At 42.3% G+C, this 17,143-nt stretch overlaps 1 protein-coding gene across 1 annotated transcript; it reads left to right on the forward strand.

The window, feature by feature from the left end:
- Nucleotides 1–111: 111 nt before the first annotated feature.
- ttc38 (tetratricopeptide repeat domain 38) lies at nt 112–17,018 on the forward strand. The gene is made up of 14 exons (XM_069686852.1): nt 112–193; nt 701–778; nt 885–966; nt 2,101–2,272; nt 4,753–4,926; nt 10,806–10,881; nt 11,256–11,375; nt 11,501–11,560; nt 11,766–11,804; nt 12,312–12,393; nt 13,213–13,378; nt 15,429–15,588; nt 16,034–16,107; nt 16,487–17,018. Exons 1-14 carry the CDS (start codon nt 164–166, stop codon nt 16,569–16,571), a joined length of 1,398 nt encoding a protein of 465 aa, XP_069542953.1. The 5' UTR covers nt 112–163; the 3' UTR covers nt 16,572–17,018.
- The last annotated feature ends 125 nt before the right edge of the window (nt 17,019–17,143 follow it).

Raw genomic sequence — 17,143 nt, forward strand, 5'->3', positions numbered from 1 at the left:
ATGTAAGCGCGGTGAAGTAATTCTATACGAGCCTGTTAATATGTTTTGATCATGCACTTATTTTGAAAGCAAGCTAAATGAAACGAACTTCCGGTGTTTTCCTGAGCGGCACAGCAGTTGTGTGGGTTGAAGGTTCACAGGGGTTCAAAGCGGAGCTGGAAAAATGAGTGCTTCAAGTTTCAGGGACTGCGAGGTGAACTTTTTTTAAAATAAATTCTTCATGACATTTGGAAAATAATCGGATGAAAAGGAAACTTTCGCTTTTTTGCTTATGTTAAAGTTAGGGTTGTTTTAAGTTCCGCTGTTAGATCAGCTTTGGTGCAACTGATGGTAAACTATCAGCGGGATGTTGTAGTATGACATGCACCGAAAGATTAGTTATTTATACTCTAATGAAACTTAAAATGCAGGTTCAGTTATGGTGTTGTAAGCATCATATTAACCGTAATCTTTAGAGAACTGTGCCGATTTAGGAACTTTGCTTATCGTGTCATAATATAGCTTTGTTATTAGTATTAAAAACAGTTTTTCAGTGGGATGAAATACCACAGTCCAGTTAAACTGGTTGTGCAGAGATTTCCCAGGCATGTAGCTGACTGCAAAAGGCAGAACTGCCCTGTGGCAATATGTGTGCACGACTACAAAACTTTCACAGATTAACAGTGTTTGTATTTTAATCCTGATACGAAATTTTTTACAGGCTTGGAGGGCGGAGGGTCTTCCACTGTCCACCAGCAGTAATGAGGCATGCAAACTCTATGACGCAGTTCTCACTCAGGTATCCTGGAAATCTTACTCACACTCAGTGATAACTGTCTGCAGAATAATAACAGTGGCAACGAAAATTATTAAAAACAACATATTAAATTATTTTCTGCTCTTAGTATGTGAAATGGCAGAATGATGAAACCGTGGGAGGATTTGACGGAAGCATGTCTGCTCTTCGGGCAGCTGACCCTAACTTTGGTGAGTCGATAAGCGGTCAAACGTTACCTATTAATTTATTCAACCTTTTACCTAACCAGGATTGTCCTGAGAAGACAAATCTCAAAGTAGACCTGGCTTTGAGGCAGCAGAGTTAAAATGTTTAAAGGAGACAAGAGAAATTCAATAACTGTGCTTATTTTATTTGCTGCAAAAATAATCTTATTTAAAGTCTATGTCTGTGCTTTCAATAAAAAAAATAAGGAGGTCAGCTCACCTGTCTGTTAAAGCCAATTATAGTTAGAGTGAGCTACAGTAGTTAAAGTTATAATTGGGCTCATTAAACAATGCTAAATATACAGCGTAAACACTTTGATAGAAGGGAGGACAACCTGTAACTGAATTTAAGATCCCGTTCAACTAAACAAACAGATAATGCACATAAAGAACAATCAAGAGTCCCTGATGTTTTGCATATTAGCTCGAATGATTTGCATGCTTCAACGCCCTTTAAATAAATGGAACTGAGGCACAGTTAATTCTGTTACGTCTGTTTTTTAGCTTCTGTGTGCAGGTACAACACTTATTCATGCTCCTGGGAAAGGTGCACGCTGCTTAGTTTTTTAACTGCTTTAAAATACAACATATGGACATTCAAGTGTTGTTTATGTTGTGTTGTATAAGAAAAAGAAATTGAGGTCTTGAGGATAAAGATGATTTCTAACATCTATCATAGGCAAGAGACTCTTCTAATCTGAATGCATAAATACAAGAATTGTCTCTGCTGATGTCCCTGTTTAAACTCTTAGTTTGAGAGGAAAAGAACATTTGTCATCCAATATTTAGACGAAGGAGTTAAATGATAATGAAGTATAATTAGTGACTGAAATAAACATCCAGTTGTAGATCAAAATATATAAAGAAGCAGCCTCACGCTGCCCTCGGGGCACAAGCAGGGATGAAACCCTTTTAAAGATGACTTACCTCTTTGGCAGTATGAACATAAATTGTGAGGCTCGGTTTAAACAAATGCAGCTAGTTAAAGTTTCACACCTGGCTTTGCCTCAAAAGAAAACTTTTGTACAACTGCATGTGATTTTGTTTGTTTTATGTTAACTTTTAAATTGCACTAAGACAAGTCAGGGTTAAAGAGCAGTGTCATCTTTTCCCCTGTAGTTATGGGTCATGTGATCAGTACGGGGCTGGAGCTCGCTGCAACAGGAACCTCCCTCCGTCTGAACAAGAGTCTGGCCGACAATGTGAAGCGCACGTTGGAGCTGGCAAACAGCCAGGACATCTCTCCCAGAGAGAGGCTCCATGTCAAGGCGATGGAGCTCTTCTCAGTCGGGTAAGATCCAGAGCCAGGTTGATACAGGAAGAAGGGTCAGAGGGGAGGGATGAAGAAGACTTTTGTCTCACAGGGCCAGTGGTTATCTACGGTTCAAACACCTCAAGTGCTCTTTGAAGTTTAAAAGGGGAATCTTAAGCGACATGCAGTGCTCTATTTAAAAAGGATGTGCAGAATTCTCCCCTATATGTACAACTCCCTGTTTGAAAAAACATGCAGTGTACTAGATCCCTCTAAGAGACAAAAGCTAATGAAACAGTCTGGGGAAATAACGCGCACACACATACTGAATATCATGCCTTTAAAAATCTTAAGGTTTTGAGAGATCTGAGATCAAACTGATGGATGAACTTTTTCTGAAGTAGGGTTGCCACGATATCAGAATCTCAAACTTTGATACCATACTAGTGTAAGAAGTGATACTCGATACCTGTTTCGTTACCACGGCAACAAAAAATGAAGTCCTAGGAACAAAGAATGAGGTTATGTTCTTGTTTTTAATTTCCCACCTTCACACATACAGATTCATACAGAAAAGGTCACTAAACACAGACCAGCTCATCTGACAGACTGTTAATAGTAATGAAAGGCTGAATGAGCAGGATTCTTTCTACATTTCTGGATGTCCATCGCTGGGCAGAGGCCTGGAGCTCAGCCGGCTCCAGGTGGGACGGAGGGCGGAGCAGATAGACACACAGTCGACTTCTGCCAATAAAAACTGAACCTTGTACCGTCCTGCGGGGTTGTACAGAGGTGTAGGCGTGTTTGTCTGTTGTTTAACCGCTGTCCAACAATCAGAATCTTATTTCTCTGTTTCACTGTTTTATTTACATTAAAGGCGACATATTTTAGTTTGTTTTGTTTTTAAAGGTTGTATACATATTTTAATTTGATTATTTTTTGGAGCTCCTCCTGAAAGGAACGAGCCGTCTCACCATTCAAAGGTCCGACCTTAGCCATGAGAAAACATGGCTGGCTGCTCTAGGATCGGTTATTCGGCCTTATTTGTACGAGCCAGAACCTCCAGGAGGTATCAGAATGGTGAGTTGAAATCTTGACTACAAGCGAATGCAAGAAGGTAGCCTGAGGTGAATGACTGTGAATGACGAGTGGTCGATTTCAGCGATCCGGAACACAGAATTATGCAGTTTCTGCATTCACTGTGAACAACAAACTCGCTCCCTTCACTTCCTGTCTGTGTCGCTCGACCACAGCTGCTCTCTCTATTGCTTGCAGCAGCTTTGGGTTGAAAGTCGGACTGTAGATCTTGCTGATGTCCTTGACCATTTTTTTATTCAATTCAGCGATACACTACACTACTGTGTCAGCCTATATGATTATAATGTTTCACATGTGACCTTTGTTTGAATGCCTAGTGATGTGGAAACATCAGATTTAAACACAGTCAGAGTATAAAAAGTGTACATCCTGCTCATATTCAGTTGTAAAAGTCGTAGTGCATCACAGAGCTGCTCTCCTGCCGGGCCCCTGACAGCGCTGTCAGCTGACGAGTCAATCACAGTGGACGCCAGCAGAGCACTTCCTAACGTAAGGCTTCCAGCATCTCGTAAAAAGCCGACTTCCCTGCCAGTCAGCACCGGAGCAGAGCGCCGCAGCCGTCACACTGGAGTCACGCTGCCCTCTGGTTCTATCACTCTTCTCCACTTCCATCACAGTTAGATTTGTGGTCATTTTAAGAATTGGTTTGCGAAGTTTACAGCCTGTTGTGCAGTTTCTCCTGCATTGCTCTGGGTGCAAAGCTGCAGCTGAATATACATTAGTGAAAACGCACACACAGTATCATCATCCGTCGCTCATTAAAATCAATCACAAAGTGACTTTGATATGAAAATTATGTAATTAAATAGTATCATTGAAGATTTAAATATTTACTCCACAATTTTTTCTAGTAAACAAACTATTTCCTGATCGGACGAGAAGAGAGACGTCTCCCCTAATTTAGTGCAGCGTGTTTTGATTGAGAGCTACAGTCAGTCATCATCAGGTCCCAGTAGAGAGGAGATCAGTTTGTTTATCGCAGCGGCAGCAGAGGAAACAGGATGCCTGTGAAAGAACGACGCTCCCTCAGACAACAGAAGACTACAAGAATGTGTTTTATCTATCAGGCAGTATTTATTCAACCCTGAGTTCCTCATTGTGTCTCTCCCTGTGTGAGGCAGTCATGTGCTTCAGATCCTCAGCGTGCATCTGTTACACTGTGTACCAAAGACTGCTCAGAGTCTCAGTCTAGCAATTAATGTTTCTATTTATCTGCAGAGTCTTTTCCCTGTGGCATGGTAGAGTACACTGTGATATTTTTCAGAAGACATTTTGTTTCTCGATATTGGAGGATACTTTTGATTTTCAAGTGCCTCTAATTCCCTCCGTTCAACACAGAGCTTATTGACGTCTCAGTACACTCGTCCTGTTCAACTCTATTGCCTCTGTCGTCTTCTAACAGTGACTCATGTCTCTTGCAGGGATTTTCCCAAGGCCTCCAACGTGTGGGAAGACATTCTGGTTGAACACCCCACTGATATGCTGGCTCTGAAGTTTGCTCATGATGCTTACTTCTACTGTGGAGCCCAAAACCAGCTGAGGGACTCTGTGGCCAGAGTGCTGCCCTACTGGAAACCACAAATGCCATTGTTCGGGTACACAAGACAATGAAATGTCTTTTTCATAATTTATTCAGCATGATATGAAACTCAATATGACCTCAGTTTGTTGGTTATTTAAAGATGTGATGTGGTGAATGGTGGGGGGGGGCTCTTTAAACCATTTATAATCAGCTGCCTTAATTATGTATGTGGAGGGAAAATGGTGGGCTCAGTTGACATAGTCCAAGATACTTTCAACAGCCTCTTCACTCTGACGATGACATCACACACTCTGAGTCTGAACCAATGACTGTATATATAGATGGACAACGCGTCTCCATCTGCTCCCATTGTACGTAATTGATGCCAAAATAGCCCCTGTGATAGGCGCTGCCATCTTGCGATGGTGACGTCATACGGAGCCAGAGTCTGCGCAGTAGAGATCGGCGAGTGAAGCGGCCATAGCCACTTCCGCTAACCCAAACACACACTTAACTTACCGAAAAAACAGCAAGGATCCCGCACACCGGCGTGTTTAACAGCAGAACAGCTTCTCTGTGTTGGTCAGAAAAATGAACACTTGGACATAAATCAGCACGATAAGAACTAACTATAATGACAGAAACCATGTTTGACAAAAATTTATCTGGCATGTATTTTGATTTCATAGTTTGACTCATGTCCCATCTGTTAACATGGAGGAGGCGGGCTTTATGACCTATACTGCAGCCAGTCAGCAGGGGGCGATAGAGAGGGTTTGGCTTCACTTTTAGCTGTCATGTCAGCCATCTTTTTATACAGTCTGTGGTCACGGTGAATAAAGTATGAATGATGTGAAAAACTTGAATTAACCTGAAAGAGCCTAAAGAGTTGGGAATATTTTACAGTGGATGGAGTTTCTAAGTGAATGTGTGAATGAGATATGACGTCTTGTAAGAAGTAGTTTAAAAACAGTAGTTGTGAAATATGGGCATTTTGAACATTCTGCCCATTCATTTCAGATGGGAAAAACATCTCGGAAAACCTGGAATATCTTGGAAAGTATGAATGAGAAAACTCATCCCGCACTATTCCTAAATGAGCTTTTCATGTTTGAATGACTTTAAAATGTTGCCTTCAGCATTCACACCAACTGTATTGGAATTCTTTAGTGCAATGATAGTTTGATCAACAATGAGGGCCTTCGTGATTATCGTACGGTACTTTGTTTGATCTACTCCTGCTCTCCTTTCCTCCTCCTGCTCTCCTTTCCTCCTCTTTTCTTCTTCTCTCACTAACTCGGCTCCCCTCATTTATCCTTAGAAATGTCCTTCACTGAAAGTAGAAATAAAGAAACAAAACACATTCTGATCATAAACTTTACATGTAAAAATGATTTAATGTGTATCTTATTCTCTTACTTCTCTTCCTGCACATGATCTGCTTTACTCGTCTTTTCTTCCCTTGTTTTTACTCAGCACATTTTCATCTCTTCCCTTCCTTCCTCTTTAACAGTTTTAACGTCTTATTTCACATTTTTCTCTTTCACTCCTCCTTTTCCTTTCCCTTTCTCACTCCCAGAATTCATACTTCCACTTCTGTCCTCTACAATTTCTCCACTCCTCTCTTCTTGGCTCATCATGACACGTTCTCCTCTCTCCATCTTTTAACTTCTGTCTTGGTTCCCTCATCATCTCTCCTCCTCTTGTCCTGCTTCCTCTCCTGTGCTCTGCAGGTTTTCTCCCCCTTTATTTCCTCTCTGAGCTCTCACTCATTTTCACTTCTGGCTCTTTTTCACACTTGCCTTCTTTCCTCATCTCCTCTTGCGTTCAGTATGTTTGTCAGTGGTTCTGACCAATGAGAGGAGAACTTAAGCGTCCAGAGCGGGGTCAGGTTCATTCTTTGAAAGTTTCTCTGTGCAGCATGAGAACAGAGCCCCATTCTGTGGATGGCTGCTGAACTAAACTCCTCTTTAGAAACTTTGTAATGTTAATTGCCCATTTGTTAGTTAGCTGAATGAAACAAGACACACATTCAGGTCTTTAATCCGAGAATCCAACCTTCTCTCAGCGCCATGCTTTAAAGCTTTTGTAACTCATACGGAGCTTATGTGTAGCTGGTCAGTGTTACACTTAGCATTTACAAAAGAAAAACTCTTCATAAAGTTTTTAAAGTTTAACTATAATTTAAACAATAGATAAATAATAATTTCAGTTCAGTTCAGTTTATCATACCTTGAAAGTGTTAAGCAATACGAGGAGATGCATATAAAAAGTGTCTTTTAAGTCATTTTAATCAATATTTTCATCAGATAACTGCATGAAAAGAAAGTGAAGGGCTCACTTCTGCTGATGACCCTGCAGAGATCTCTCACCTGAATCTGCAGCTCTCTGTTTTCCAAAGCATTGTAGTGACTTTCAGCTCATTGTTTAGCTGAGACTAAGGATGGGCATCGAAACCCGATAAGCTCAAGGACAAATGGTGCTCCACTGCTGCTAATATTACTGCTAGTATGTCCTCAGTGCAGCCTCTGAGTCCCGGTGGCTCTGATCACAATGCTGCAGATGGGATTCACCAAACTAAAAATGTTGTTAAAACGCACGGTTCTCATAAATAAACCTGTAGTTCTTCAGTCACTGTTGTTAGCTAGCTTAGGTTATTAGCACTTCTAAGTTATAGGGCCCTATCTTCCACCTGGCACAGTCACCATTTTCACGCCCAGCACCCACAAACGGGTGGCGAGTTGCTGTCTAGAGGACGCAGAAAGCGACCGCGCCTTAGAACAACCAAAACCTGGCCTAAAGTCTAAAGTCTTTGGCGCAGTCTGTTTGCTACTAAAAGGGCGCATTATGGACATACATCGGAGAGTTTACAACACGAGTCTCTGCTTGTCACTCACACGGGGACGCACAGCAGCGCTTCGACTCATAAGGAAAAAGCAGTGTGTTTGCAGATACAGAGAAGCAAGCTTTTGTTTCCCTCGTCTCCTTAAATCATGATACTGCTTTCAGTTTGTTACCAATCTGCTGAGAAGTGCAGGAAGACATGGACAGGCTCACCGCTGCCTCCACACACACCTTCCTCACCTCAGGGAGATTTCTGCTCAAGCCGCGCACGGCCCAAAAACTACAGAGACCGACACACAGCTCTCCATACTGCACATTATTCAAACGCGCGCTCTGTATGATACAGCAGAAACCGAAACACTCTCACACACACGAAACTAAGAGGTAAATTAATTACCATACTCAAACATAACTCCCTGTGGCCCCGACAGTCGTGCCCACAGATATTAAGACACTGTCCAGTGTCCATTACGCCGAGACAACACAGCCATGTGATCTAGCGCAACAACAAGTAAATAAGCATTTAAAGCCGACCTTTCTTTGATGGTCGGCACACAGAACTTTAATAAACAGAAGATCCTGTCCATCTGGAGATTTAAATCATTAATGCTGTGCCTCGTGTGTAAATGTACACAGCGTGCCTCTTTTCATTTTCGTTTCTGCTGGGCAGTGGGGTCGCTTCAGTGGCCTTAACATCAATCCATGATTCGACGTGTTTTTTTCTGCGCTTTCAAGGCCACAGTGGAAAGAAAGTTAAATATGCTGGTCAGGGTCCGGTTTGTATAAGAAAAAAGTCTGAAATCTGCCGTGTAAAAAGCCACACTTAAAGGCAATGACAGCTGAGACTCAGATTGTGCACCGTGTAACTAGCAAAAGTGCGTCAGACACGCCCTAAATCATTTAGCACCATGCTCTTTAGACTGTGCGCCTCCTGCCGTGTAAATACAGCCCATTATAATCAAAGTGTTTTTATTAGTTTTTCACAGTTTTTAACAACAACAACAACAACAACAAGAAAATTCAAATGATATACATCAAATATATATCGAAATTACAAACAAAACACAAATCAAACTAACACACCAGACATGGTGTTTAAGGTAAATCAGAGGTGCTCCAGTTTAAGATGTGCCATCACCTCCTCTACCCAACGCTGATGAGATGGCGGTGCTGCCTTTGTCCAATTAAAAAGAATCAGTCTCCTCGCCAGCAATGAAGAGAAAGCTATTACTTTTCTTTGGTTCATTGTCAGTTCTGCTTCGCTTGGTGCAACACCAAAGATGGCTGCCAGAGGACTGGGCTCTATATCTTTATCACAGCTGTATGAAACATTTCTAAAGCACTTCTAAGTTTTGTTCCTATTTAATCCAGCATCAGCAACGTTAGCAGGAGTCAGACACCAAGTTAAACCCATCCTCCATCACTGAACGAGGGAAACTGACACTGGAACAAACCGCATAACAGATTTACTTCACTAAAGTGGAGGTTGAGTGGAGTGTTTTCCGTACGCTAATGATAGCTCGCCTAAGTTTTAGTTTTGAATTGCCATGACAACCAGAAAACTTTGTTTGTATTGCGGGTGATTGTTACTGTTACTACATTTACTGTTAATGTTAACTGTTGTTAGCGTAGGGAGATGACCACAGCCCTGAACCCCAGCTACAACCCCCCTTCCACATGATTGGATATGCTAATTAAGAAGTCTTTATTTTTTGCACCAAATAATGGAGAGTAGTCCTGCTCTGCTAACACACGGCTTTTTTGCTTAGTGGGAAAGGCTACAATCAGCATTCAGACCCGGGTCACATGACTCTGCAGTAGACCCGGGTAATTATCGCTTCGGCTCCAATCGGCATTGATGGGAACAGAAAAGCCGTGTTGACACGCTAATCTCCGCCCCCTTTCCGGCGCGATGCTATGCTCCGTCGGTAACTTCTGCGACTCCTCGTCATCTCAGCTACAAATTCCGCCCGTCTCCGTCCAAGCAGCACAAATTTGACGGCGCCGAGTTTGATAAACAGACTGATTGAGGAATAGATACAATAAAGACCTAACCACTGTAACATCTTCACTGTTTACTAACCCTGTTTCTGGCACGTATTTGATGTTGAACAGGGACGCAGCAGAAAAGAGACCGACAGGAGGATACTTCACTGGCGGTGGGAAAAGAGACAATTAGCATTTATTCCTTCTGGGTCTAAAAAACCTGCGCCAACACGCTAATTTTGGTGGGACGCATATCGTCAGGTGGACTTCAAAATAACGCTAATGATGCTTCATTACTGCAGGATGTGTCAATAACTGGCTGATGTGTCAATATGTGTTCACAACTTGTTTTTGCTCTCTCAGAGCTGACTGAAAGTAATCGCAGGTTTGCAGTCAGTTAGTGCAGGTGTAGAAAGATGTAGGAGTAGCTCATGTATCCTCCAGATTTTTACTTAATACAGAACTTAAATGTTTTTCAATCAATCAAAGTCACACAAGGACATGCAGACACAGATAGTGTGGACACTAATGAGCCTGTTTAGTGCTGCTTTGTGTCTGATAAGCTGCTGGTTGTAAGGAGAGTAGTTCTTGGAGGAGAGGTTTAAAGAGTGTCTGCTGAGTATATTAAACCGTACGATCCTGCTTCACTCTGCAATCTTGCCTCCTGACAACTTAAAGAGACTAAATTATTGTTTTCTCACACATCTCTCTTTCAGCAACACAGAGTCTGAGTATGTAGACGAGCCCGACCAAGAAAGTCCAATTCATAATGTACGATTTAACGGTAACATCCACAGCTGTTTCCTTGAGCTGCAGAGGCAGATCATCAGTATACACTCGCAGCATTAGCACAGTGAAAATAAAAGCCGTCCTCCCACACAGTAATAATGTGAGGGCAATCAACAGCTTAATGAAAAGCTGTTGATTGCATGCAAAGTTTGAGCTGTTGTGATCATGTTGTCTTTTTAAAAGCGAATAGAGGTCACTTCGAATCACTCGTTTACTCTCTGTTATTGCTGCAGGCAGAGCACTAGTGTCTGCTTTTAATCACCCCAGATAAATGAGTGAAATTATTTCCACTCGATATTCTGTAATGTTTTGTTTGTGTGTTTGTGCTTGCAGCTATCTGAAAGGTATGTACTCCTTTGGTCTCCTGGAGACTCGCTTCTACGACCAGGCGGAGAAAGTAGCCATGGAGGTGAGAGTTTCTCCATTATGGTCTGTGCTACACGCTGTTGTCATTATGGTAACTGTGTGGTCCAGACTGACTGTGCCTGCGCTGATTGTGTCAGTTCAATTCGCCAAGTAATTTGCAGCCCAACACTAATAACAAGCAGCTCTCCCAGCGCTCGGCAGCACGGCTCCTCTGTGCTGAATGCGTAATGCCTGCAAAGTGTTTGTGAGCTGAGGGTCACTTGAAAAACACATCAAAGACAAAATGACAGATAGAAGCGGAGGGTCGAGCACGCCATCATTTTAAATCGTGATCTTACTATGGTGTAAGAAGTAGATTATTTTCCCGCCATCTGTGTTGCCTCTTTGTACTTCAAACTGTTAAATTCTCCTGTGCAGGGCCTCGCTCTGAATCCAGAAGACGCCTGGTCTGTGCACTCTGTTGCGCATGTTTATGAGATGAGAGCAGAGGTGGACAAAGGCCTGAAGTTCATGGAGAGCAGAGAGAACGACTGGAAGGTACGAGCTCTGTGCAAAAGGATGGGATTTTTTAAGAAAGACACACTGCTATGAAACAGCCAGTTCTGTACCAAATATAAGGAAAAGGTGAAGTATTATTAATGTGTAGTCTTGTTTAATTCCAGGTATCCGACATACTGGCCAGTCACAACTATTGGCACTGGGCTCTGTACTTCGTGGAGAAGGTAAAGATCATAACCAGTTTTCTCAGTCTTCAGTGGGAGTGCTGTGGAATTTGTATTTATGATATCCTGTCCCCCGAGTAATTTAAAGTCTGGAGTTGATTATGTTGTGAGATTAATTTGTGTTTGCATCTGTGCAACACAATCTATCAACCTCCCTTATGTCTGAAGTTATTTAAATTCATTTCTCACCCCTCCTCCCCCACAGAGGCAATACGAAGCCGCCCTGGAAATATTCGATTCTCAGGTATGTTTGTGTGAAGAGCTTTGAGTCTGAACTTTAATGGTATATCTGTCTATGCACATACACACTCTGTGCTGAGAGGAGCCATGCGTGGACAAATCCACAGGGGACGCAGACTAAAAGCAATATGTTGTGCAGTGTTTGAGTCAAGAAGGCAAGTGCGTGCAAATGGAAGTCAAATCCATGTCATACGCGGTTCAGTGTCAGCTGCCAGAGCTGATTATTCTTTTATCCTCTCTAAAAATAGGAGAGACAGTTTTAAAGGAAGCCCTTTCATGTGCTGTACCTTTCATCAACATTTCATAGTTCCACTCACCACTGCCATAAGTTTGAACACAACAGAAATTCTTTTGCTGAATTTCATAAATGTTTTACAGCTCGTGTCAGCAAAACATAACAATGTCCTTTATAAAAAACAGTATGTCTGAAAAGTGTCTTTGTGTGGCTGCAATTACACGGAACAATGCTCAGTGTCAAGGGCACAGTAACAGTTCGTCCTGTTCTCCTCAGATATTCAGACGCTGCAAAGCCACAGGATCCATGTTGGACGTTGTAGACGCAACTTCACTGCTCTACAGGCTGGAGATGGAGGGTAAGCTGGGGTGAGAGGGGGATTCACAAACTACTGTTAGCAGTGGAACTACTGTGTGTGTGTGAAGGAAATTGGGAAGGGATTACAGAGGATTTCAATGTTCAATTAGCACGATCAAGGTGCTGTAACATTTGTTAATGTGCTGCTAATGGGCTGAAGGGCGACTGAAACTCCTAATTTAACACAAGTTAAGATAGTTTCATTTTAAGTGCATGTGCTAATGAGGTGAGATAATCTCAGTTATCATACCTCATTAAAAGGAAAAGGAAACAATCTGAGGTGCTGTGTTGGAAACGGGTGTAATTATCAGAAGCCTGTGTTCACTCGGCTGCAGAGTGGTGCAGTGTCAGCGCTGTCACCTCACAGCTCGAAGGTTCCTGGTTCAAATCGCGTAGTGGGCCTTTCTGTGTGGAGTCTGCATGTTCTCCCCGTGCATGCGTGGGCTCCCTCCGGGTACTCCATCTTCCTCCCACAGTCCAAAGACATGCTCGTTAGGTTCACTGGTGACTCTAAATCGCCCGTATGTGTGAATGTGAGCGTGAAAGGTTGTCTGTCTCTGTGTGTCAGCCCTGTGATTGACAGGTGATCAGACCAGGTGTAACCCCTCCTTTCGCCCAATGACAGCTGGGATAGGCTCCAGCCCCCTGCGACCCTGAACAGGATAAACTGTAAAGATAATGGATGGATTTGTTCACTCTTTTAAACCTGCAACAGACTTAACACCTGCTGAAATTTCAAACGTATGTTACCTTATTATTTTTAGACCTTTCACGCAGCCTTTAAGCGATATTTGTGTGTTTGTGTGGGTGCATATAACAGGTGTGTGCGTGAAGGACCGTTGGCGAGAGCTACTCCAGGTAACCAAGCCTCACACCGATGATCATGTGACCTTGTTCAACGACGTCCACTTCCTCATGGCGTCGCTGGGAGCCAAAGAGAGCGCGACTTCTCAGCGTCTGCTGGAGGGCCTCCAGGAATTGGTCAAGTGAGTTTCTTCTCTTCACCTCGACACTCAGCGTTACATAAGAGCCTCACAGGCCTTATGTAAAGCTGAGACAGAAACACGGAGCGTAGGATGGCCACATAGAGAGAGAATTCAGAGCTGCAGTCCGTCTCAGAGACCGGGGTCTTCCCACTGCAGCAGATGTACCAGCAGCTGCTGCCTCTCTGGAGTTTTGTGGTGTCCGACCACAGACAGCCTGTACTCTCCAGTTAAGCTGCCATTTAAAACCACTACTTAAAATTCAGCACAGCTCTACTTTGAATCATCAGGCGAACCATGTGGACAGCTTTGCATTTACTCATCTCCATCACTGACGTATACAGCACTAAGTCCTTTATTTCTTTGCTTTTGAAAGGATTATTTCCAAGGTTATTTCACACACTACCTCTACAGTCAGAAGAAGTGACGATGAACAGTACATTATCTTTGGCCTTACAGTGAAGTGAATCCAAGATTTCAGTCTGAATCAGTCTGTAAAATTAACTAGCCTGGAACTTTTTTTGTACATTTCTTTGATGTTTTGAAGAAGAGAAAACAAGTTAGCAATGATCATGTCATTGAAATTAAAAGTTTCTTGTATTAAAGGACACACTGTAAGTGCTTCCTCGCACAGAGAGTTGCTCATGGTGACGAAGTTCTAAGAAGATTCTTACAATCGTGACATTTTCTAGATCCTAGCATCCCAGCCCCTAAGAGAGCAACTTTTTTCTCACACAGGATTAGTGAGGAGGACTTTTAAGAGACTAAAGAGTTTTTCAAGCAGAGGAGAAAATGGTGAACAGACGGAGAGATAAGAGAAAAGTTCTCCAAACGCTGAATGGCAGTGAGTTAATTTAACGTTACAGATTGGATTGAGCAGGGATCATGTTTGTGGTAGATCTCCCACCCAATGCAACAACGTGATAAAAGTGATCACAACGTTTAGATTTTTGACAATGCTTTTTTATTTTTAAATATAGACCCAGTGATGGTGACAGGTACACGTCCAGCGCATTAACATCTAAAGGGACACAGTAAACCCATTATCCATACGTCCCAGGGACGCAGCTCATCTTTCCACACAGAACAACACACTGTGAACAACAAAGTCGTTTCAAAGGTCCCAGTAAACAGCACAAGAAACCTGTCAGAGTTTAGCTGCTGATTTATTACCATGTGCAATAATACTGTTCTACATCTGGCTATATTATATTTATTACCATGTGCAATTTGCATTAACCCATACATTTTATATTTTCACTTATATTTGAGTCGTTGTTTGCATTTTGTATTATTTGTATTGCACTGTATTTTTTGGAGCTATCTGGCTCTGTAATTTCCTTCGAGATTAATAAAGTTTATCTTATCTTATTTTACAACAACAACTAGTCCATCACCACGGATTTTATGTCAACAATTAAGGATCCCAACTTATTAGTGGTTAATAAACTTGTGTTTCTCGTAAAACATCATTACCAGCATGGTAAATACGAGATCAAATAAATATAACTATCAGCATGTGAAGAGGCCACTGCACAAGTAGACATCTGTTTCTAACATTTTGTAGGTTATATACTTTTAAACAGATGTTTTCTATTCTATTGGATTCTATGATGAGGCCAATCACTGTCCTATTTGTTATTTATTTTTGGATCAACTAATCACAGCTCTTGAAAGAATGTGTCACACCTAGCAATGGGGTAAACCCTGCCTCCTCACTAAGATCAAAGTTTCTGTCCCTTCCTGCTCAGAGAAAGATTCTAAATCGCTCCTAGGACTCCCTGCTAGAAGTTTTTAAGCTCAGGAGTTAGGAGCTGTCTGAGAGTATTCCCAGGATGTTTGTGATCACGGATCAGGAAGAGCTACAGTCCCAAATAGTGTTGTTGTGAATTCAATAACTATGCAACATGCTCGTCTGTCTGTATGATGGGGTGAACGGCATATAGACGAAAAATTACAACAAAATGAACTTTATAATCTCTCACAAAAGAAACTTTCCTCCTCTGCAGTGTTTAGCCTTTAAGCCTTAAAGGAAATGTCTTTTCTGTCACAGAGCGCCAGGAGAGAATTATCAACACAAGCTGGGTGGGACCCTTGGTGTACCAATGTGTCAGGCCATGATAGAGTACGACCAGGGCAACTACAACCGCGCTGTGGAGCTCCTGTACCCCCTACGCTACGACATCGTAAAAATGGGTGGCAGCGATGCACAGGTGAGGTCCACACAAATGTTTAACTCGGAGTAAACTCAGAGCAAACAAGAAAAATGAAACAGAATCAAGCAGCAGTTCTCGTATGCACAGCTGAAGCCAGAACAACCTCGAGGCTTTATTTTGGCTCTCATTGATCAAACAGTGTTTGTGAGTGAAACAAAAATCCCTGTTGTTGTAAAATAGGCCAGAGGTGAAGAAGTCTCTGCCGAAGAGAACAAACCTCTCAGCCTATAAACATGTGAGAAGCACAGCGCGCCAGCGTATGAATAATGAATCATGTGATGGATGCTGATGGACTTCATGCATTCTCTGTTCTTTGTGTTCAGAAAGCTGTTCCCCTGGTGCAGCCGTGTACATACAGTCTATCACAAAAGGTTAGGATGTGTCCTTACAGCGCTGCAGCAGGTTTGTGTTTACTAATGGCACTGTCCACTGTTGTTTACAGAGAGATATCTTCAATCAACTGCTCATTCATGCAGCCATGAAGTCAGAGGATAAGCACCACCAGAAACTGGGAAGGTAATGCACAACAGGGATTTCAGGCCAAACAGAAGCCTTCAATCTTTTCCAAATTCAGCGTTGCACATCATTGTTCCATCCATGTTTAATGTGGAAATCTGCAGAGAGATTATAGCAGAAACAAGAAAGGCAGTGCTCTATTTGAAGCCCTGGATTTCATCATGATATCGAGTAGTTGCTTTTGGGGCAGCTGTCCACTCAAGTTATTTAGTTGCTGCTATTCCTTATGCATATAGTGTATGTTCTGGTTATATAAGAGGCGCCCCTGTCTGAGCAGCATGTTAGGCTTTTATTATTGATCAGGGCAGCCTCTCAGCTTGTCTCTCTCAATCTGTGTTCATCTCTTTGTACTGTCTTGTGCTGTGCTGAATTCCTGCAGATGTCTTCTGGTTGAGCGTGATGCCGTGAGGCCGGGATCCCCTATGACGAATCGTCTGATGCAGAAAGCTCTGGCTCTGCACTAGACTGATAGCAAGGTGCGCGGGGCAGTTCTCATGCAAAAAACATGAAGGAACAACATAATCTGATGTGGCAGGGTTTGGCTTTAAGAGATTCCTTTACCAACAGGAACTCGTCACTGTCAACACACGAGGTTTTTATGCAGCTTTTAAAATGTAGAGCTCAGTGGCCTTTGTACCGCTGACACGCTAAGCTTTATAAGTAAACACATTTGCACATTCCTCCAGGCTATGAGACAATATGCACCACAAGTCTCCAGTTTGCATGCTTACTAACACATTCTTTATGTGAGCTGATTCTTTTAACTGTCAATCAATCACTGCAGAGCCGCATGACTTTGTTTTTCTGAATTTTATTAGCAAACGTCACGTTTAAAAATAAATACTTTCAGAATAAAATCTGCATGTCAAGATCAATACAAAAAGCATTTTAAAAACCAATAAATATACACTTTGCACTTTGTCATGACTCCTGATGTAACACCATAAAGTGCACCACACTATTATGCCCGCGGGCAAACAGCACAATAAGAATAAGAAATGTAGTCAAACATTGCAGTGATACAGTAGCAGGGAAA

This window comes from Semicossyphus pulcher, unplaced genomic scaffold (genome assembly GCF_022749685.1).
Source record: "Semicossyphus pulcher isolate SPU_LCO1_2020_fin unplaced genomic scaffold, fSemPul1.0.p SCAF_8, whole genome shotgun sequence".
NCBI classification, from domain to species: domain Eukaryota; kingdom Metazoa; phylum Chordata; class Actinopteri; order Labriformes; family Labridae; genus Semicossyphus; species Semicossyphus pulcher.

Coding starts and splice junctions, on each gene's coding strand:
- ttc38 (XM_069686852.1), top strand. CDS start 164: ATGAGTGCTTCAAGTTTCAGGGACTGCGAG. Junction 11,376..11,500: donor GCAGAGAGAACGACTGGAAG/GTACGAGCTCTG, acceptor GTTTAATTCCAG/GTATCCGACATACTGGCCAG. Junction 12,394..13,212: donor CTACAGGCTGGAGATGGAGG/GTAAGCTGGGGT, acceptor TGCATATAACAG/GTGTGTGCGTGAAGGACCGT.